Source organism: Sceloporus occidentalis, unplaced genomic scaffold (assembly GCF_023333645.1).
Source record: "Sceloporus occidentalis isolate IW3139 unplaced genomic scaffold, rSceOcc1.0.p SCAF_2, whole genome shotgun sequence".
NCBI classification, from domain to species: domain Eukaryota; kingdom Metazoa; phylum Chordata; class Lepidosauria; order Squamata; family Phrynosomatidae; genus Sceloporus; species Sceloporus occidentalis.
The window spans coordinates 259,177,706-259,201,945 of NW_028316982.1; the positions used below are offsets into that span (position 1 = coordinate 259,177,706).

A 24,240-nucleotide genomic window follows, 5' to 3' on the forward strand; every position below is an offset into this window, starting at 1 on the left:
CTCCTGTCTGCCAGCCTCCACACTGCTTAAGTGAATCCTCCTTTTGTATATCAAAGACTCTTCTGGTTGAGTTCAGTGACTATGTTCTTATACATTAGCTTCCTTTACTGAAGTAAATCCTTGCCTTTCTTGTTTCCATGAATGCAATTTTTTTCATCATTGGTGAGGTATTTGTTGGTGCCGAAAGATATTGTTTTAACCTTTTAAGATTCATTAATCTGACGGTAGACTGAACACAGCCTGTAACAATACTGTTCTAGGTGGGCTCTGGCTTGTCCTTTGTTATTTTGGTGTTCCAGCTGTTACCAGGATCAGAAATCAAAATGACCTTAACAGATTAGAGAGTTAGGCCAGAACTAACAAAATCAATGTCAATGGGGAGTAATGTAATGTACAGTACTACATGTAAGCAGGAAAAACAGATATAGGATGGGTGACATCTGGCTTGACAACCATACCTGTGAAAGGGATCTGGGAGCCTTAGTAGCTCACAAATTGAACATGAGTCAACAGTGTGATGCAGCAGCTAAAAAAGCCAATGCAATTCTAGGCTGCATCAATAGGTGTATAGTGTTTAGATCAAGAGAAGTAATACTGCCATTCTGCTTTGGTCAGGTCTCATCCGAAATACTGTGTCCAGTTCTGGGCACCACAATTCAAAAAGCATGTTGACAAGCTGAGCATGTCCAGAGGAGGGCAAGCAAAATGGTGAAAGGTCTGGAAACCATGTTCTATGTGGTACACTTCAGGGAGCTGGGTATGTTCAGTTAGCAGAAGACAAGATAGCCATGTTTAAATATTTGAAGAGTGTCACACACTGAGGATGGAGCAAGCTTGTTTTCAGCTGCTCCAGAAACTAGGACATGGAGCAATGGAGTCAAACTATAGGAAAAGAAATTCCACCTCAATATTAGGAAGAATGTCTTGATGGTAAAAGTTTTTTGACAGTGGAATATGCTCCTTCGGACTGTAGTGGAGTCTCCTTGTTTGGAGGTTTTTAAACAGAGGCTGAATGGCCATCTGTTGAAAGTGCCTTGGTCCCCAAGGTCTCTTCAAACTCTATGATTCTATCTTATCAGTAAATCATGTCAAAGTGTTTTGGAACATGGCTCAGACTGGTTTAACTTAACTCAAAATCACTACGTCCTGATACAATTTTCTATGTCTGAGCAAACTGTTTTCTTCAAGTAAGCCGCCCTGAGAGCCATGAGGGCTGAAGGGCGGGATATAAATACCTAAATAAATAAAAAAAAAAAGATGGTTTCATCTCATTTAGGCCTTATGGTCACTTTCTGATTTTCTTTCCCCTTACTGTTGAGAGTTTTTGTATTTGCAAGAATGATTTTTCCATAAATTGGATAACTCTAGTGTAATAGCTACTGCCTTGATGCATGGATTTTATTAAAAAACAAAAAACAAAAGAGAAAGACCAAACGGGTTGTTTGATTCTTTCTGATTAATCAGTCAGTCACCCAGCGCTTGCTGTGTGTATTTATGCTTTGCTTCACAAAAGAAAAAAGACTTATATTTTTCCTCAAAGACATTTTTTACAAATTGTAGAAACTGTGACCAAAATATCCAAGTGCAAATTTGACTCATTTTTGTGCTGGTTTGGGAGCCAGTAATTTAGGCCCTGGACAGATGGGCCCTTTAGCATGTCCTGGTGACGTGCTAGGGTTGCCTCAGGGCGCCATTTCCAGATGCCCCGCAACCCTAGGATGTCACCAGGAAGTCATCACTGTGCAGCGCCATATACACGGCGCTTGTAGTGATGACATCAGTGCTGAACGCCGTCCAGATGGGTGCGTGCAGCAGTGATGTGCTTGCGCCACAGCAGGCAGTTTGTGGCAGTGCTAAAAGGAGTCACTTTTCAGTGGTCCTTTGCTTTTCGTATAGCCCTGCCGCGCAATTTGGTTGCTGTGGCGTGGCTATGCAGAAAAGAAAGGTGGCTCCCGGCCGCCTCTTTCTGGCGGTCTGTACTCCTCCTTACATTGTAAAAATAATGCAGTTCACACCATTTTAAGTGCTGTAGCTTCATCCTATGGAATCTTGGGTTTTGTGCTTTACCACTTCCTTGTACCCCTCATTCGTTCTTCCATTTTCAGTTATTATCAAATAATCTTTTCATTCCTAAACTCTTCTAAACTCAGGTGAAGAAATTTGAGGGTCCCAGAGATACCAAGACACCAAATCCAGTGAAAGATTGTTCCCTTTTGGCCTTGATAAAACCCAAGAAGACAAAGAAGCCCAAGTCTCGGAGCCTTGCCTCATCTAACCACTGGAAGTTACAGCTGGGATTACCAGCTCATCATTATTCTGTACACAGCTGAGGAATAAGTGATGAGGGATCAGGTTTGGGAACTAAAGGGACATGACTTGGTTTTTGCTTATCTCTCTTAAAAACCCTCTTCACCTGCAACTGCAGTGCAGAAAAAATCCAGTTTGACACCATTTTAACTGCCATGACTCAATGCTATGGAATTATAGGAACTGTAGTTTTGTGAGATATTTAGCCTTCTCTGACAGACAGCTCTGCTGCCATAACAAACTATAGTTCTCAGATTTCCATAGCACTGAGCCATGCAGTTAAAGTTTTGTCAAACTGGATTATCTCTGCTGTGCGGATGCAGGTGAAGAGCTTTTTAAGAGAGATAAGCAAAAAACAAGTCATGACACAAAGTTCCTGTTATCACCTTGCTTCCTACTGTCCACAGATTCAAAGTGAAATTGAGAAAGGACTTACTTTTTTATCAGTTTATTTGATCACTTACTCTTGTGTTTAGACTTAATGTTAAGCAATGGGAGTTTAAATGAATGTAAAGTGAGACAATTAACATTTGAAAGGTTTTAAAAATACACCATGTAATCGATCACTTCTTTTTTCCTCTGAGGTTTTCTTTTCCCTCTATTCTGGCTGCAACTGGAGGTAACTAGCTGCTTCTCAAAATAATCTCTCTTCTGTTAAGGATTTCCAAAAGAATGCTAAATGCAGTGAAGAATTAAACGATTTAAAAAAATGAAAAAAGGCTTCTCTTAAGAAGTAGCAGAAAGCTAAAAACAGTGAATGAAAAAGAATTATTGTTTGCAAAGCAAAGAAAGAACAATTTTACAAGTGTATACCAATGCTGGCCAACTGCATAAATGTCACTGGTTCCCTTTTTATTATGCTGTTGGTTCATCCAACCCTGTTTTCAACTGCCCTTGAACTCTGTTTCAACTGAGAGAATTAATAAATTAATTTTGGAATAGGAACATGCATATTTTGACACAGTTTTCCATTTCTTTATGTCCCCAGTTGCATCTGCATTAAAAAGTATTCATTTTAATGGTATCGTTCATAGATGGGAATGCTGTGTCCCTCAAAATTTAATTGTTTCAGACAGCATAACCAAAGGTTAAGAATACTGGGAGTTACAGTCCCATAGTACCTATAGGGTTGCATGATTCTCACTCCCAGTATAGGAATCAATTCTGAAATGCACAAAACTATCAATTTAATCTAATGTAATCTGATCTGATCTAAATTTCTTTTCCTCCTTTCATTGATATGCAAGGGAATTAGCACTCTAATCCATTAATCTGTCATAAAACAGACATTCAAAATGAACACAAAAACTACAAACAAGATTTCACAGTTAAGTTGATGGGCATGGCTGCTGTCTATGGTCTATATATGGGTGAGAAACAACTCTTCTGAACTCAGTGGTGATTACTTTTGGTTGCATAGGTTCTGTTGGTAAAACACACAGGTTTTAACAAAAGATCCTCAGTGAAATGCAACCTTTTGTTTTTACTGTAATTATAAATGCAAGCAATTGTGTAAAGAAATGTTACCATTGTAACAGCTAGTATAAAGGAAGGACTCCATCAAAGCACAGAACAAAGGAGCATGTTTGTGCTTCCTAAGTGTCCTCATTCAACTAGGCTGTGAGGTGGATAATATCTGAAGCTCAACCCTAAATTTTAGTGGGGTTTAGTTGCTAAAATGCCCCCAACCCAAGAAAAAAAATTAGTTCCCTAGAGAGCAAATTATTTCCCCAGAAGGATGGGTGGGTATTGAAAAAATTGCCATTCAAATGTAACCCTCTTGTCAGAGTTTAAGGTAGTTTTTTATTTTTTAAAAATTAGAAATTGGGAGTGACTTTTTTGGCTGCATGCACCAGGCAGAAATGAGATTTCATTTATTTTATTTTATGCTATTTTGCAGGGATTGCAATTTACCCATCTTTGCTCTATGCCAAATGTCACAAAAACCTCAGGAAAAATTTGAAAGCCTTGTTATCACTTCATTTGCTTGTCAGAGTAGGAAGGGTCCATCAGTGACTCAGGTACAGATAAATAACCAAGGCGGAAAAAATAATCATTCCTGCTCTGAAAAGGGGCCTGGGCCCACACCCTTCTGAGTTCCCTCTCCACTATACCACTGCTATATACAAATGTACATTTCCAAAACACAGTAAATGAAGAAGCAACTTTTGAAAGTTGCTTCTTACATTTAAGCCTACACATGATTGCATTACGATTCTCTTTGTGTGCTGTTTTACTGATATGTGTATGTTATCATAAGCATAGGTAAAACACTAAACAAAAGTAACCTCATCCAACTCAGTAACAATAAATTGCTTTTCACTATGTTCTGCTATGCACATCAGTAAAACAGGAATAAAATGAATATTGATGCAATCATTTATGCAAATGCATCAAGACCAGGTTTGGTGAGGGCAGGCACTGTTTTATGAATGTGCATGCAAACCTAACAGTTCAAAAGCATGTAAAAGTGCAAGAAGATAAATAGATACCGCATCAGTGCGAAGGTAACAGCGTTCTGTGCAGTCATGCTGGCCACATGATCACAGAGTAGTCTTTGACAACATTGGCTAGGAACTGCCTCCTACGGTTGGACACGACTTGACAACTTTGACAACCCTTTACCTTTATTTATGTAGAATCATAGAATCACAGTTTTTTTATTGTTGTTTCATGTATATGTTGGAAGGGGCCTTATGGACCACTGAGTACAATCCCCTGCTCAATGCAGGATCTCCAGCTAAAGCATCCCCAGCAGGTAGCTTCTGTACTGATGAGGTAAATGGTGTGGGGAAACAAAAAAACTTTTTTGGTTTGCTTGCAGAAAATCCTTCTTCTACACAAACAAGTGCCTAGGAGTCCTGTCCTTTATTTCATGCGGCCTCCCTACTATGGTTTGGAGCCCTCATCTGTGACTTTCTTTTCCTTGCTTAGCTCTTTCTAACCTTATTCATCAGTGATCAAGTGCTGAGTCACCTGGTTGTGCCTGTGAATCAGCATGCATTCACAAAAGGAGTTTATTTTGCAGTGTCAGCTGCAGACCTAAACAGATTGGAGGACTCCTTGAGCTCCACTGCAGTCAGCAAAGTTTAGGGATATGCAAACTCCTTCGGAATGGATACATTTTTAAATATCTGTGAAGCACAGAACTTTTAGCATAAAAGCATATTTTAGTTTTGCACATTTATTCTCTTCTGTTAAGATTTTTTAAAAATTGAAATAAATCCCTGGTTGAAACCAGTGGATACCAGTGGGCCCTTGGTATCTGCTAGGGTGTAGTGCCAGGACACCCCCCTCCCATGAATAACCAAATCAGTGGATGCTCAAGTCTCATTAAATGGTGCCCCTTATATAAAATGACAAATTTGCTTCTTGGAATACACACACACACACAAACTGGATGGTTGAATCCATGCATAAGGAATCCGTGGATACAGAGGGCTGACTGTATAAACTTCCCTGACCACTAATAGCTAAGAATAACTATCTTTAAGTGACAAAAGTATGTAAACTATACAACAGTTTTGGTCTAATATTCTCTCTCTCTAAAGCAGGCGACAGCTCAACTTAAAATATATTTTGACTTAGCTTAAAACCATAAAAACCTGAAAATGATTCAGTTGGCCCATTTATCTAATTACTAATACAGGTATAAATGGGCCAATTGGATTGATTTAGTTTTGTTGTTTTTTTTAAATAGTTTTAAGATAAGTCAAAATATATTGAAGTTGCCTTTCTGCCAAATATCAGCATGGTGACTAATAAGACATCCTGTAATTCCTACAAAATTTTAAAAACATTCCCTTCCAAGGGCATTCCCTTCCTCAGAGCTACAGAATACTGAGAGGGTAGTCAGCCATTTTCCAGACATTTATTAAAAAAAAATGGCAGAGACTCCAAACCCTCACATAAATGGATGGAAAAATCACCCCATTAATGCCTGTGTGTGAAAATGTTTTTTCTCTGTTTTCCTTCTCATCCTCTCTTTACCTGCCCTCCCTTTCTCTGCTTTTACTCATCACCACATGTGTTTATTTACTGCTCATTTTCCTTTCCCACATTTTTAATTCTTCTGTTTTTTGCTACCCTTTTCACTGTTCCCCGTCTGTTTTCTCTCTAACCCTTATCTCTATTTGTCTTCTCTCTTTCTGAAAAAATGTACACAGGCATTTTGTGTGTTGCCACAACCCTTCAGCAACTGTTTTGTGGGTTTGCCTTTTGTATTACTTTGTCTCTGTGGGCTGCAAAAAACTAAGACCCCTCTCCTAAGCTGTCTTCAGCACAGACCACTTCAGGCTTAAAATGACATTTTAAGGATTTTAAAAAGGATTAGCACTTTCCAGTTGGATCTAGAAACCAACTGGAAGCAAATGAAAATGTAAAATTGCAGAGATACAGTCCACATGGCTTGCAGTACTCAGGATATTCAGTATTTCTATCTCAAACCAGTTACAGTTTCTGGACGTCTTTTGCAGACAACACGGCACAGAATCAACTACAGTAATCTGCAAAATGGGCTAATAATAATATTTTACAGTGTAGCGACAATATTTACAGCTTGGTAACTTCTGTGAAATGATTTGTAAAACCTACTACAAACTCTTTAAATTGCTATTTGGCAGAATAAAAACCCTGATGATTGCAAAGAAAGATTGCAATTAGGCATGAATATGCAAACTGCTGACAAACGGATGAACAAAGTCCATGTGGCGTCTCCCAGGAAGCTAGGAAAGATTCAAGTACAGTTGGCTTCAGAGAGCTCTTTTCATATATTAAGAAGAAAAAATAACAACAGAAAAGACAGCAGCTTAGAAAGTTTACTGTAGCAAATGCGTTTGCGCTGAAGGTACCTTCTGTTGAACAGTTCTGCCCACAAGCTGTCTGTAGGATATAGAACATCTCTCGAGCATGCTTGCCACCTTGAAGCAGAGCAGTCGGAAGCAGAAGAAAGTAAAGAAAAAGAAACAAACCAAGATAACAGAATGCAAAAGGGGGGAAAGTGTGAAGAGAAAAGAGAGAGAGAAATGAGGGACAGCCAATCTAAGTTACCATCAAAATACATTTAGAAATGAGATTAGCAAACTATGGTCAGAGAATTTAAATGACAAGACAACATTAGGATTGCGAGTAAATCACATATTATGGAAGAGAAGGAAACAATCCAGCCATACAGCTTAGCTAAGGCATCATAACCAAAGCATGAAGGGAGTAGTATAGTAGTATATTAAGCTAGCCATTTTCAGTATAGCACCACAAATGCACTTTTAATTCAGGGTGAGCTAATCCCTGGTTAGTTTCCCCTTTATTAAAATCTATACAATGTTTCTTTCCATTCCCCTGAAAATGGTTTTATGGCACAGTGCCCAGGCTTACCGACTATGTCAAACCACAGTGGGATGTTAGCAGGCTGTACGGATACTACACCAACAATTTCTGTCACCCGGTCACTTTCCATGACAGTGAAATTGTAGAAAGGCTCATCGAAAGTCAGTGGGACTGGTGATGGTGGGGGTTTCTTAATCCACTCAATGTGAAGGCGTGCGGTGGAAGATTTCTGTGGCCGGCCATTGTCAACTGCTTTGATCTGTTGCACATGAAGAAGAAAATATATAGGTGGCAATTTACAACATTTTGTGTACAGGCTTTACACATATTTTCCCCTCTTAAACACCAATTCTCAGACTCTGCTCCTCTGGATGTTTGGGATCTCAGTTCCCAGAATTCCTGTGCACTGGCTATAATAGCTTCAACCTCTGGGAGCTGGAGTCCAAACCATCTCGAGGACCAAAGGCTGAGAATCACTGTTTTTAAAAAGCTACTTCTCTACATGTTGCTTTGGAAGTACAGGTGGCCCTCCATACTTAAGGATTCTTTATCCATGGATTCAAGAACCCACAGCTTCAAAGTATTCAAAAATATATAAATTCAAAAAATTTATATAACAGGCATTGTATGTAATGGAACTTTAGCACTCATGGATTTTGATAGGGGAAGAATGGGTAGGTCTTGAAACCAAACCCCAGCGGATACCAAGGGCCCACTGTAGTAATTTTCCTGCATGGAGTGCTAAGTTCCATCCTTTGTTTTCTTCGGTTAAAACAGTTCTGGGAAATATTTGGCTGTCCAGATATTTTGTACTCCAACTCCTACAAGCCCTACCCATTGACAAATCTTGTGGGAGCTTTTGGAAGGAGAATTCTGAAACACCTAGAATACCGAAGATTCTCCATGTATGGATTAAGGGTGAAGAACTGGAAAAGACTTTAACTTGATACATTGAAGAGTGACTGTTAGTCAGAGAAAGTAAGCCTAAAATAATCTATTTAACATGTACAAGAAACTGCAAGAAGATGTCATTTGTTATTTTGGGATTCAGTGCCTTGGCCATCTGTCAGGGGTGTTTTGATTTTGTATTCCTGCATGTCAGGGGGTTGAATCTAATGGCTCTTGAGTTCTCTTCCAACTCTATGATTCCATTCTATGATTCTATGAGGCACCCAGTCTACCTAGGCATTCCAGGTCAGATGGAAGTCTGGTCGGGGATTAGGTTTTCAGTTTATGCTGTATGTCGCTACATTCCCCTCAAAGTGGTTTGAGCATTTGTCTATGGCTCTGGAGATCTGGCACTGGTTGACCACACACTCTCAGTCCCAGAACATCCCATGATACATTCACCTTAGGATCACCAATAAGTCAGAAATGACTTGAAGGTACACAATCACAACCATGTGTGCATGTGCAATGTATGTGAACACACATGTATGTGTGTGCGTTTGACAGCAAAATGGACATATTTGTCCATCCTTAGCAGTGGATATTATTCTATCTGCAAGGTCATAGCTGAATTCAAAAAGATATAGATTAAATAAAAGGAGGTGAGGGCCTCCTTTAGCTTTAGGTTAAGTCTTTCTGAATGCCAAATCCCAGCAGCAACCAAAACAGGAGGACTGAGGCACAGACCTGGGCTGCACTCCGTGTTGAGAGCATGTTGTTGCTCATTAAATCCAATCCAAAAGAGACAAAAGTTCACAGTGTGAACTGTGAAAAACACCCATTTAAAGCGTACCTTACCTTTACTTGGAAATCACTGCTAAAGCTTTTAGTGGGAGGGGGAGGGGAAGGGGAAGTATTGATCTCCATGGCACATCAACAGACACCTGTGCCCATTCAATATTTTCTTGTTTACCATTCAGTTGGGTACCTTCCTCATCTAGCTAAATCCAATCCACACAAAAATCCATTTTTAAAAAAGATCCCAATGATACATTCCAAGCAAACAAAAAAGATGAAACAAAACCATAGACTTCCATCTGAAGCTGAACCTGTCAAATGTTCTTTATACAGTACTCATTATCACCTAAAGTGTACAACGAAAAAATATATATACTACAGCCAATTGACAAAGCCATCTACTTAGATGCTCAGTTGGAAAGCAAACACCTGAACTCAAGGCTAAAATCCAGTTCTTAATTTGGCACAAATAGGTTGCTGTTATAGAAAAATCGTGCCATTCTTTAGTCTCAGTGACCAATTGAATATCCAAGGTGTTGACCCCATCTCTCAAACAGGTTCAGCATTTTGGACTGCTCCTTTACAGTGTAGACTATCACACTGCACAGTTTGAACTAAAATATGAGACAATTTACTACCCCACTGGTGTGGAAGCCACCAGCTGACACTGCAGTGTAAATCTGAACTGGTATAATATGCACATTGTAACACAACCTACTCAGTTATCTAGCCACTGGATTCTGCACTAGTTCAGGTTTTTGAACTAGTTGCAAGGATAGCCCCATTTAACAGACTGTATCATAATATAATTGAATTAAAAAAGATAGCCATGTCAGTCTGGAAAACCAGTATGTAAAAGGATATTGTAGCACCTTTGAAACTTAACTGAAAGAGAGAAGTTGGTAGCATTAGCTTTCATAGACTAGAGGAAGTATGGTCAAGTCTAAGAAAGCTCATGCTATCAACTTCTCTGTCTCAGTTAGTCTCAAAGGTGTTACAAGATCCCTTTGCTTAATAATATAATTGTGGTGTCTTGCTGCATGACTGGGTTTTTTTTTTTTGGGGGGGGGGGTGCAAACATGCAAAGGCAGCTACCCTGCCCTAACAAATTAAATACACATTTATTTTGAAAAGCCTTGTAGAATTTTGAATCAAGCCCAAAGCCTTTTGGGAGAGCAAGTGTGGGCTACGAGTTGAGGAGGCCATGGTTCAAATCCCCAATGAGCCAGGGAAACCTACTAGGGTGACCTTGGCCAAATCACACTCTCTCAGCCTAACAGGAAGGCAATGGTTACCCCCCCCCCCAGACCAAATCTCACTCAAGAAAACCTTGTCATAGGTTCACTGTAGGGTTTCTATTAAATTGGAAATGACCTGAAAACAACCAACAATAACTCCTGAAAGCTTTTCTAATTAGAAAAAAGCTGACAATGGGAAGTGTCCATGACACTGATCTGGATTCCCATCCAATAAACCAGTGATTCCGAATCTCTGGTCACCCAGATGTTTTGGACTTCAACTCCCACAATTCCTGACAGTTGGCCAAGCTAGCTGGGACTTCTGGGAGTTTAAGTTTAAAACAAGTTTGGGAACTACTGTAATAAACCCTTACAGTCATGGACCAAAGAAAATCTCTAGGGAAGTGGGAAAACGGTTGAGATTTGGTGGCATGCTTGTGACATCAAAGATGTCATTCCTAAGAATAGTTACAGCTGAGATCACTCAGCCCTGCTGAGACTTGTCTAGTCTCCCATTTCCAACATAGCCTCAAAGACAGATTTTTTTCTTTTTTGTAGAGGAGGGAAATTGGGATGGACAGGCACATTTAACACATTTTTATCCTCTCTCAGTCAAATACCATTCCGTTTTAATTTTGGCATTCAACAGAAAGCCACCTACATGAATTTTGAAGTGAGTCGAGCACAACGTCTTTCTCTTACAGAGGACCCTTCCTGATGCAGCGTGACCAGATGTCCTCTTTTTCAAAGACATGTCTTACATTTCAACCTTCTATCCAGGAGCAATTCCAAAATGTCCTCCATTTTGAGCATGACTAAGAAGCATGAATTTATATTTATATGAGCGCTTTTAGCCTTATTTGGTAAAACTAAAACTTGTTCTTTAAATATGAACATGGTGCATGCACTTATTTCAGCAATAAATGCTTACAGTTAAGATATCGTAGCTCCCTGCACTGAACTGCTTTCTAGAAGAAACCATTCCAGTCTTTGGGTCAATGAAAAATTTCCCATCGTCGTTCCCATCCACAATGCTGTAAGAAATCTCTGCATTCGGGCCTTCATCTTTATCAAAAGCAAAGGCTCTATAGATGGGCTCTCCTCTCTTCTTGCGGTCCCGTTCAGGCAACTTGATCTGATAGACTTTTTCAGGGAACTGGGGCTTATTGTCATTTTCATCAAGAACCTGAATCACCAACCAGACTGTCGATTGCTTGGGCGAGGTGCCTCCATCTGTAACTGTAACCTGAGTGAAAAGGATTACAACAAAAAATGAAAACTTTAAAATTGTGAAAGGTAAATGTGATAGAAAGGTACCAAGTTAAATAAATTGCAGCAGCCTTATTTGGAAGAAAAACTAATAGTAAAAGTCTTCTTTGATATAAATAGATTTTTAAAAGTTAGTGGCCTAAATCCAATTGTTAGTCCTGAATACAAGTGAGCCACTGCATCAACTTTATTTATTTATTTAGGCGGGTTATAGACCGCCAAAAAATACGTATTGAATACGTATTAGGGTTAGGAAGGGGCGGTGCTTCCGCATCCCCCAACCCTAATATGTATTCAATACGTACAATATGGCGGCAGCCGTTCCACACGGCCGCCGCCATATTGACGTAACGGTCACTCTGCATCCGCACGTGGCGCACCGGAAGTGACGCCGCAAGTGTGCCCTTTGGCACTTGCGGCGCCTCTTCCGGGGCCTGAGAAGGAGCGCGATTTTTGTGCTCCTTCCTCTGAGCGTCTGGGAGCCCCACGGTGTGGCAGCTGCGGCTCCCGGACATCGCAAACAGCGGCGGCGGGACAGCGCTGCTTCTCGGCGGTATGTAACCTGCCTCTGTTACCCTACCTTCTCCAAACATGGGGAATTGATTTATCTAGGGCTGCATCTACACTGCAGAAATAATCTAGTTTGACACCACTTTAACTGGCATGGCTCAATGCTGTAGGATCCTAGGATATGTAGTTCATTGTGGCACCAGAGCTTTCTGATAGAGAAGGCTAAATATCACAAAAACTTTGTTTCATGCACAACATTACTGAAGGTATTGTATAAAATTACCTTCAGTCTCTCTCTCTCTCATGTATATCAAACATAAATGAATTTTGAAGTTGAAGGCTTTCATGGCCGACATCCATAGTTTTGTTGTGAGTTTTTTGGGCTATGTGGCCATGTTCTAGCAGAGTTTATTCCTGATGTTTCGCTGGCATCTACGGCTGGCATCTTCAGAGAATGTATTCTCTGAAGATGCCATCCACAGATGCAGATGAAATGCCAGGAATAAACTCTTCTAGAACATGGCCACGTAGCCCAAAAAACCCACAACAAAACTATAAATGAATGTTGTTTTCAGACCTGGGTCCCATCTCTAAGACATCTTCAAAATCTTTTTAAAATCTGAAATCCAAAACACTTCTGGTCCTGAGTATTTCATTCAGACAAGGGATACTCAAAGTGTACTGAAAAATTAACATGGTCTTTTAAAAATTCTTTATGCAACAATTTAGAGCCACTGATTTGTCATTTTAAAGGGAAAAATAAATGAGGTGGGGAAGACTTTACCAAATATACCAACACAGCAGTTAAAGAGGAAAGCCATTAATGTAAAATGAAAAGTCAATGCAGCCAGACTGATTTTGGCTTGAAACCATCAAATGTTGCTACTGTGGAAAATGGCACATTAGCAGCTTTTTGCAAAAGCACAGCCAAAGCTACTTTCATTGAAGCAAAAATCTATTTCTCCCTCACTTTTCTAATGTTATGAAAGTTAACGCTGAAATGGGGGAGGAGAATGCTGAAACATATATGGATTTTCTTCTTTTTTTCTAATGACTGACGTGACTTCTATCTCCTGAAAGCTAACGGATCTTGCATTATTTATTTCTATGATGCCCTCACTATCAGCAATTCCATTTTAGACTTCAAGTCCATTTATTAATTTAACTCTTTCTTCTCCCTTCCAGCCTTGCCCCAATTACTTACTCACTGAACTGTACTTTATGCCAATATACATTTTCCTTGTTATGACATATGTACTTCCATGTTCCCTGTGGCCATGCAAAGCCGTCAATCTGTGGATAAATATTGGTTAGTCCTTTCAGTATACCACTTGATTCAGTCAGTATGTTCCCCTCCTTGCATAATGGGGTAATAGGCTATCACTTGGGCAGATGTGCAATCTCTTGTGAAACACTGGTATTCAGCAGGAAAATGGAGTGATACAATCATAGAATCATAGACTTGAAAGAGACCACAAGGGCCATCCAGTCCAACCCCCTGCCATTCAGGAAATCTAAATCAAAGCATCCCCGACAGATGACCACAACTTAACTATGGGTGTGCATATTTACACTAAGCAAGGGCAACGTAGTGTTACCCACAAAAACATAAGGCTTGGAGACTCTATTTTTGGCGCTTTACAGACCACCCAGAAGGGGCAGTCTCGTGCCGCTGCCGGTTGCAGTGTCCGGGAACCGCAGCAGCCAAACGACGCGGTTCCCGGACGCTGCAAAGAAGGAGCGTGAAAATCGCGCTCCTTCCTGCACCCCGCTGCACTTGCAGCGTCATTTCCGGGGCGCGATGTGCGGATGCAGTGTGTCCGCTACGTCAAGATGGCGGGGGCGTGTGGAATGGCCGCCACCATTTTGTACAGATTCAGTCTGTGCTAGGGTTAGGGGTGTCTGGAAGAGATGCCCTTTTCTAACCCTAGCACAGACTGAGTCCGTCCTAGGGTGCCCGTCTGTAACGGGCCTTACTAAGTTGGGGGAATTTATTTTGGCTTGAGAGAGGGGGTTAATGTTAGGACCAAAAGCACCAATACTATACCAATAGTCACTGATGAAGACTCCAAGCATGAGTTAACAAGGTAACTTTTATTTGGAAAGAATATGAAAGAACACACATATTGTATGTGAATGACTGATTCTAATATTTAGTATATGGAGCTAACGAAAATGGAAAAGTGAAAGAAGACAGTGGAGTCTAAGAATTGGATTGAGGGATGATATCCATCTGTTTTGAAGAAAGGTCTGCGGATAGCAATAACGGCTCAGACGAGAGTCTTAGAATGACAGCCACAAGACATAGCAGGGAGTCGACTGTGGCAGCTGTGGTGCAAAAGCTAGGTTATCCTAGTAATATTTATACTTTAAAACTAGCCCCAGGCTACAGTGTTTTCATGGGAAACAAAGGCTTCATAGCCCTTCAGAAGGACCAAAATGGTGTCTTGCTTTGATATCCAAAAGATGAAAAAAGACTAATTTGATTGATAGTGGCTTTACTGATTTCAAGACACCCTGACAAGATCTGGAGTACCCCAAAAAGAAGTGAATCTTAAGGGCATTGAGGAACACAATAGGGGGTGAAAGTGAATCAGGTCTTCTTTGATCTGTGTGCCAGAATTCATCTTTTGATTTTTGGTTTTCATAAGAAATGCAGGGCGTGTGAGTGTGCTTCCTCTTGCAAGCTCCTACCACCATTGTTTCCAGCTTTCCACATGCTTGGGGTCTATGTGCCATATTCACAATACTATCTTTTCCAGTGTTTAGTCATTGAAACCTCTGCAGTCCATGCTGGCCTCCAGCAATACGGTGTCAAAATATAACTGGATCATGGAGATATTGGGGCATTTACACTAGTGACAAGGAATAGTCAAAAAGTGACCTTGGGTTGCCATAAGTCAGGAATGACTTGAAGGCACACAAGAACAATAAAATGGCAGGGAATTTCAGTTGATTCATTTTGGTAAAAAATTACCCCAAAACACAAATGGCTTTATTTAGCTGCTGGTAAGAACTTGAGATTTTCTTTAAACAAACAAAAAATTACAAAAATGTTAGCGAAGAAAAAAAATACCCTGGCATTTTCTCCAAATCGTAATACTGTGTATATGAGTCTATCTATTGAATCTGGTCAATACAGAAAGATGATAATTTTGTTACAGCTTGTTCTAAAGAACTTTTCCAGCGTCATCTTGTTCATATTTGGAGCAGAAACAACTTGAGTTTTCAAAAATTGAAATGCAGGCAAAAAGCAAAATTGGCAGGTTCTCCAGTGCTACCCAGTCCAGACTCATTTCCCTAAAAACAAATTCTCTTTAGAAAGAAAACTAGGGGGCTACAGTGCATACGTGTATTGCTACGATTCCATTTTGGCTGTCCTTGCAATATTCTATGGATTCCTGAGGTTTGTAGTTTGGATGAACTAAAGATCCCTGATGAGGAATTCTAAATGCCACCCCCCCCCCTCATAAACCAAAAATTAAAAGTATCTATAGGATGCACCCATGACAGTTCAAGCAGAACCAAAATGATGTAGTATAGAGTGAAAGGGCCCTTGATACTGGGGAGAAAAGTTCTAGTCAATCCAGGGACATAAGGCAAAATCTTTTATTGGATCAATTGCTAGTAGTGTATCAGTACACACACATATTGTAGCAATGTAACATTTGCCAATTAATCAACAGAGCAAAAAAATGTTATGCTTTTTAGTATACACAAGAACTTTTAACACATTCCTTCTTAAGAATGTGAAATCTGACAGCTCATTAATGGGAAGGAGGACTGCTTTGCATGGCAGCAAGCAATCCAAATGATTGTGTGTGTGTAAGGGCTAGAAAGAACATTGCAAAATATTGAAAATTGTAAAAAAATGTGTTTCTTGGGTGTCAAGAAATCCTGATCAGAAGAACTGTGCAGTGATGAGAATTTTCACAGTTTGAGACTTATTCACACAAAATTCAGGAATTATTGGTTTTGTGGAGAAAATAGCATTTTCTGCACAAAAATAGTATTTGCAAAGGAAAACCCCTTTCTGAACATATCCTGCCAAGAAAACCATGATAGATCTGCCTTATGATCACCATAAGTTGGAAACAACAGCAGTGTCTAAGGTCCACAACATGCTGTAGAAATAATCCAATTTGAGACTGCTTTAGCTGCCCTGGCTCAGATCTAGGAAATTCTTGAAACTGTAATTTGTGAGACATTTAGTTTTTGTTGTCAGAGGGCTCTGCTGCCACAACAAACTCCAATTCCCAGAATTCCATAGCATTAAGCCATGACAGCTAAAGTGGTGTCAACTGGATTATTTCTGCAGTGTGGACACAGCCTGTGAGACCTTAAAGCCAGATAGCTCAGGAAGAATAGAACTGAGGAGTGAGAATTCCATCCAGAATTAAGGTGAATAGAATTAACTTACATACACAGGTTTGAAATTGCAGGAGGCATGGAATTTAGAATCTCTGTGTCCCTTTCTCAAAATAGTAACAACTTAACAACATTTTTCAAACTTCCAGAAATCCTGATTGTGGCAGTTCCTGATGCTCCAGAGGATGTTCTGATAAGAAATGGCAACCATGGTCTACATGACAATGAGAGCAACTTCCCTACGAAGTGAAGAACATTTGTAAATATATCTATGCTACACAGTTGATACTGTTTAATTGCTGAGTACCTATCCTTTGGAATCCTGGGATTTGCAGGTCAGCGAGGCACTGTACTTTCAAGTCTCCACTACAAATCACTAATGTACTCCCCGTAACTGCTGCACTAGAGCACTCCAGCAGAGTGAATTTTAGTACCTCACCAAACTACAAAACCCATGATTCCACAGAATGGTGCCACAGCAGCTGAAGTAGTATGGAACATTGTAGATACAATCTTATACTAGGGTTTCACACCTGGAGTCTCCTTAGCAAAATCTATTTTCCTCAGGCATCAGTGTATAGCCCAGAGTTAAATCATAGACATCTATGTTTAGCAGCCAGCTGTATGGTGTACCTCACTTGGGCAAAATGAGTTGTTACCAAGCCCTTCCATTATAAAGATGATAGATATATGTAATTATTTTTGCATAAATTTTATTAGGATACAGTGAGCACTCCACATTCACTGGGATTGTGGCACAGGACTCCCGCAAAACTGGAAAAACTGCAAATAAAAACACTTTTTTAAACCTGAGAAACCACCTGTCTATAAATCTCAAGGTCCTCCAGAGCAACTATGGTCAACATCTTTCAGAAGCTGGCCATAGAATCACACTGGAGGATCTACAAATGCTAAAGAAGTGTTTTCTCTAGTAATCTCTTGGTCCTCTAGCACAACTCTATGGCCAACTTCTGGCAGAGTTGTGAACATACTGATCAAATCCCCAAATCATCAAATCTGCAAAGATCAAAGCTGCAAATGTTGAGGGCTAACTGTATATGATTTATCCCAGCAGTAGAAATTTTCATTTTAAAGCTGGGATTTGTATTGTTTTTCCCTAGACTAGACCCTTGGATTAAATCAACAAGAATATGTTGCAAAAAGTATTCTCACCTTTCCATTCCTAGCAATGGCACAGTGACCATTTTTTACATTTTTTATATCCCAACCAAAGCATATAAATTTACTTTCGAAGAGGTTATTTCTTGGAGCTTTAATGGGGGCCCTTTCCATGACCTTTACATTTTCCAGGAAGTATTAAAGGCAAGCATGTTTCTCTGTGTGTGTGTAAAAATGTAAGAAAGTGTTAATAGCAAGCTGCACAAAATTTCCAAAACAGGGGAAAGAAAGAAAAAAAAACCCTCAGCAGTTTGGGCCTCTTTTTTTATTGAGAGGCAGAAATTTTCTTGCCATTCTCATCTCTTTTCAAATTGTCCTTATTAATCAAGAATGTGCTGAGGTGGCAGTAACATCCGAAAAAGAACAAAGTTTTAAGATTTTGAAGGAGCAGCATTGCAAAAATAAATAAATAAAAATAAAAAGTTATTTTGCACCTGCATGTCAGATATAGTCTGCAGAGAAAAGCTGAAGCAGCTATCAAAATTATTCAAGGTGCTTCATATAAAGAGTAAAATCGAAATGGGTAGCATAACAGAAAAAGGAAAATATATATATTAAAAAGAAAGCCAAAAGATGCATGAAAGATATATATGTGCATAAAAAGTTTGTTCTGCCCTAAGTAAGAGCCAGCAAGGTGCAGTGGTGGCTGCAACACTGGAGACTAGGATTCAAATTCTGGCTCAGCCATGTAAACTCACTGGGTTAAAATACTTGAAGTGGAGTAATAGTGCTATAACCATGTACTTTGGATACTCCCTTAGACATATTATATTGAAATAATAATAATAAAAATCTTTATTTTATCATTGCACATGTATTATTGTAGCATCATAGAAGAGACATTATCTCTTGTGACAGTGAAAATATCCAGGTCTAAATCTTAATGCTAGTCTCAACTAGCATAGATCCACTGAATCAAATCAATGTAGGAAAAAGTTGACTCATCATTCAACAGTTGATTAAATAGCCTAATCTAGTTGGGACAAGACAAAAAGTGTTTCAGGCCTAATGGTTCATGTAAGATGGTCTTCTAAATGTTTTTTAATTGTTTGTTTGATTGATTGATTGAATTCTGATAACTTTATTCCCACCTAGGCTCCACTGAAATGAATAAGAAAATGTTGTCCAGCTTAAGCCCATCTGATTTCAATAGGAATTTAAAGTGCATTCCTAAATCAAAGGTGCATCAGCTGTGAGGGATTAAGATCTTCTGCTGGCTCTTCTCAGAGAGTACCTGGCACAAATCTTCCAGAAGATCTATTCTACTAACTAAAATATACTGGGGAAAGAATCAAAAGAAGAAGAAAATGAGAGGTGGGGTAAGGAAGGAGCTGACTTAAACTGGATGGGAACTAGATTAGGGGAAAAGTTAGGCCATTGCTGAGTAGTGTTAAATAATTTCCACCATCCCTAGGGTGCGACTGGCTTGGATTAAGTATAGTTTCTGTTGGCCCAGCTGGCTAAGGGTATTCTCTGATCTTCATCCCTGACATCCCGCCTTGTTCCATAGTAGAATTCAAGGCACAGAGTTCCCAAGTGGTTTCCCTAGACCTGCTCAGTTTCAACAGATTGCTGCATCGTGTGCTATCCAATCATATGCTTCTTATAATGGTTTCTGTCCAACAGTTAACATTGTTGGCTGTTGCAGTAAGGCAAATTCACAAACTGATAAGACTATGAGACATCAGAGACAAGATTTATTCCTTCACAAACTCCAGCCAAGCATTCTGGATGAGGTCTGACAAACACAGGAACCTCAGCCCACTACTATACAGCTGGAAACAAAATAGCTGTGCTCTAAAGGGATTGGAATGGATAGCCCTTGTGGTCTCTTCCAACTGTACGATTCTGTGATACACCATAGGTCTATAATTCCCTGAAAGATAAATTTTAGTTTATATTTTTAATTCTGATTGCCTTGTTATTCTTATCTGATTAAGGCATTTGTTGTTCTTGTTAATGTGTGCAGTCAAGTTATTTTTGACATACGGAGACCCTAAGACAAGGTTTTCTTGGCATGTTTCTTCAGAGGAAGCTTGTCATTGCCATCCTGTGAGGCTGAGTGTGTGTGATTTGTCCAAAGTCACCTAGTGGGTTTCCATAACTGAGCCAGGATTCAATCCCTGGTCTCCAGAGTCATAGTCCAAAACTCAAACCACTGTGCCGGGCTGGCTCACATAGAAATTTTCATTTATTTTTAGTTAAATTTATAATCTGCCTTTCCTCCTGTTATCTTAAGGATGGATACATGACTGCTTTAATTTGGGGGTGGCCAGTGGATCTGCCCCCAGTGGATCTGCCTCCATGGGGGAAGTGAATCCCCCCACCCGATGTATTTTACTGTTGCTCCTTCTGCAGCTGTTTCAAGTTAAAGAAGACCTCTGGTGGGACCAAATGAGGGTTAGAACAGGAACAACTCCTATTCAGCTTGGAGCAGCTAAGGAAGGAGGGTCAACAAGCCCAAGTGAGTGTACCACCCCACAATGATGATGGATCCACTGTTTGCCCATGAAACCTAGACCTGTAGGAACAAGGGATATAAATCCAAACTTGCTCCATCCTTGCACAGTAATAAATGAGGTCTGGAAACCATGCCCTAAGAGGAGCAACTTAGGAAGCTGAGCATGTTTAGCTTGGAGAAGAGAAGGTCAAGCAGTGATATGATAGTAGTGTTTAAATATTTGAATAGATGTCATACTGAGGATAGAGCAAGCTCATTTTCTGCTGCCCCAAAGACGAGGACACGGACAATGGATTCAAAGTACAGGAAAAGATACTCCATCTCAACATTAGAAAGAAGTTCCTGACCGTAAGAGCTGTTTGACAGTAGAACACGCTCCCCCGGAGAGTGGTGGAGTCTGCTTCTTTGGAGGTTTTTAAACAGAAACTGGATGGCCATCTGTCGGGGGTGCTTTGATTGTGTCTTCCCACATGGCAGGGAGTTAGACTTAATAGAATTAACTCTATGTTTCTATTATTCTATGAGACACCTTAAAATATATATTAACTTTTCACTGATATGAGTTAACACAGCACAAAGGGTTTTTGAAGCTGTTGCTGATATCAGAGAAAATGCATGTACTGTATTTTTATGACTGGCTGTTATGGAAAATATCGGAGAATATGGTAACTTCTGGGCCAAGGTCATCGAACAAATGTAATGGTTTAGTGGGGACTAGAACCTGGATCTTCACTGTTATAGTCCTACATTCTAACCACTACACCACTCAGGTCCATGAATATCTCCATTCAAAGAAGAGATCTACTCTCTTTATATCCTGATGCTAATTTTTAGCCAGGGACATTATAGTTCCCTGGTACTGGCAAGCAGTTGCTGACATCTAAATTACTTTTAACGTTCAGGTAGCAGGTGGTAGGAAAGCCCTTTGTCTAAGACCCTGGGAAGCCACCACAAGGCAGAGGAGGCAGTACTAGGCTAGATAGAAAAATAGATTGACATAGTATAAAAAAATCAAATTCCAATTTTGAGCCAATTAATGGTTAACATTTCTTCAACAGGGGGTCCCTCCCTTTTTTTCAAAGCCAGCCTAAAATGCTCCAGCTGTTTTTGAACTCCTCCATTGCTTCATGTGATCAGGTGTGGGAAGCTTTTAAATCAAGTATAGATATTAAGGGGACTTTCTTTTCTAACTTTGACTGACTCTACTTTGGCGGATAATAGTCGTTCAAAACCTCTTGTGTGCGCACTTCAGGGGATAAAGTATCTCCCAGCCTGACTCCTCTTAGAGTCCTTGTGCCTGCTGAGAGGTACACTCAGACGACAAAGCTCATCACATTACCATCTTTTCACATGCTCATCTACCATTCATTTTCTATTCATGCAACTTGCTTGATTCCAATCTCCCTAGCCAGCGGGAACTAAACACCTTCCTTCAAAGTTTCTTTAAAATCATGATGATTGCTATAGAATTCTAATCATTCCCTTTTCAAGCTGCCAGGTCCAGAGCTATGGAAATGTATGTAGGACCTGAAATAGCTTTTTTTTTTTTTTTTTTTTTTTTGCAGGAGGAAATACCATTTTGCATTTATAGGACCCTTCTCCAATAACCTCCTCCTGTGTCTTTTAAGGTGTCTTTTATCACCCATCCTTTCTGTATGATTCAGAAAATTGTGCTATTTTGCTAGCTGTTAAATGGTCACATTTTACCAAATCCCCAAAGGAACTGAGATGCTGTCCATAACTGCCATGTGTTCTAGGCCTAAGCATGTCTGATCAGACATATCATAGAGCTCAATAAAATTCGCTCACCAAGTATTTATTTATTTAAAATATTTTCTATTTTAAATATTTTATACTACTTTTCATTAAAAGAACATACAAATTTCACACAAAAGTGAAATTATTGAGAAAAGGTAATAAAAAATTGGTGGAGTTGAAGTGTTTTTGCATTCTTTTCATATTATTATTATGGAATCGTTTATCTAAAAATGACTAATAATAACAACATTTGAAATATGGAAATTCTTTATTTGAAAAACGATGCTCAAAAGAAGAAAAGAAAAAAGAATGTTGGTATTTCAACTTTTGAAGAAGGAGAACAGGGAGTCAACCAGAAGTTAAGTAGAAAGGAATAAGAAGCCCAGCAAGCAGATAAGGAAATGAAGGAAAAAACACAGAATATATTTCTTTTTACACAAATGTATTTTACTGTATTATCAATGTGTAGATTGTAAATTGGAATAAAAATTAGATTAAAAAAAAACAGAACCCAAAACGGTTCATATCTGAAGGTTAAAAAAAAAAAATCAACTGATAAAACTGTAAAGTACCAGTAAACACTAAAATGTTTAGTTGAAAACACTAATATTACTGGGGGCAGATGACTTTCAAGTTAAACTGTATTCCTGAAGTTTAGCACTTTATCATTATCATATCATATTGGGTCAGATCCAAAACTGGTGTATAATAGTAACTTAAAGATTTGCTGTTGTTTAGGATTAGGCATGAGTCCTCTGCAAGCAGAAGGGTAGGATAAATAGGAAGGAAGGAAGGAGTGAATGAATAAATAAATAAATAAATAAATGCCTCTTCTATCAGTAGAAATGTCCATATGGGGTAATTTTGCCAACATACAGAGCGCTCGCGTCATACGCGGGCTCACCATATACAGCTTCCAGCATACACTAGAAGCCACACCTGAAAAAATCCTCACGCACACTGGAAGAAGTAATGGGGCACACACCCTGCGGCACGCCATGGGCACAAGCCCCCTTACTTCTAAAGTGGCTCGAGCTTACACGGTTTTTCTCTTATGTGGGGGGGGGACGGATCCCCTGCATAAGAGAAGGGCCCACTGTATTTCAGAAATCTGTCAACAGAACACTTTGCCAGTAGAACTGCTCTACAAGCTAAGCTTCACCAATAAAAGAAGCAAGGAGTAAGGAGAGCAAGTGAGTTGTGCCATATTCTTTCTTTTTGCCAAGGGCACAACCACACTTCTGGCATAAAGTTAAATGTTAAAGATGGTACTTTCCTCCAGGAACCTCTGGAGCTGGGAGGCCATCACACACTCCCATACCATGCCTAAAAAAGGGATACTGGAGGGCTGATAGTTCTTCAGTGTGGTTGGATCATAGAGGGATTGTATTCCCAAAAATAATTTATCCACAGCCTTTTTTTAGTCAAGATGGAAACCTGCCTTGCTGTAGTGAGCAATTCACTACTCCCTTTATCCAATGTATCAGTCCTCCTTAAGCTGCTTCCAACAACAAGGAAGGGAATGGATCCAGTAAGCATGTCATTGCTCCCACCTCTCCAATGATCCTATATCCTCTACAGTTGTCATCTCAAGTGGATGCGATGGCCAGGAGTGCTTGGTACCAGCTTCGGCTGATACGCCCTGCCTGGACCGAAAGGACCATGAAACTGTAGTATACGCACTGGTAACCTCTCACTCAGTTCTGTAATGCGTTCTACATGGGGCGACCTTTGTACCAAGTTCGGAAGCTTCAGCTAGTCCAAAATGCTGCAGATTGGTCGCTGGAACCTCAAGGTCAGACCACATAATACCTGTATTAAAATCTCTTTACTGGCTGCCAATTCGCTTCCGGGCCCAATACAAAGTGTTGGTTATTACCTTTAAAGCCCTACATGGCTTGGGCCCAAGTTACTTGAGGGAACGCCTCTCCCTACACAATCCGCCCCGCACTCTCAAAACAACTGCGAAGTATCTACTCTAACATCCCAAGGTGAGACTAACAACTACTCACCAAAGAGCATTTACGCCCATGGTCCCTATGCACTGGAACAATCTTCCGGAAGAGATCCGACTTATATCTACCCTAGATGCCTTCAAGAAGGTGCTGAAAACTCACCTCTTCCAATTAGCATATCCCC

At 39.8% G+C, this 24,240-nt stretch overlaps 1 protein-coding gene across 8 annotated transcripts in view; it reads right to left on the minus strand.

Annotated features, from left to right (window-relative positions):
• The window catches only part of FAT3 (FAT atypical cadherin 3), a 631,203-nt gene that overhangs the window by 178,624 nt on the left and 428,339 nt on the right, over positions 1-24,240 (minus strand). For 6 of the 8 annotated variants that reach the window (XM_089512859.1, XM_089512857.1, XM_089512854.1 and 3 more), the window contains exons 5-7: positions 11,488-11,802; positions 7,681-7,891; positions 7,158-7,226 (exon numbers count right to left, since the gene is read on the minus strand). In XM_089512859.1, the coding sequence (XP_089368985.1) occupies positions 7,158-7,226; positions 7,681-7,891; positions 11,488-11,802 (595 nt within the window). The remainder of the gene's footprint in view (positions 1-7,157; positions 7,227-7,680; positions 7,892-11,487; positions 11,803-24,240) is intronic. The other 2 variants (XM_089512860.1, XM_089512858.1) reach the window with 1 other exon arrangement.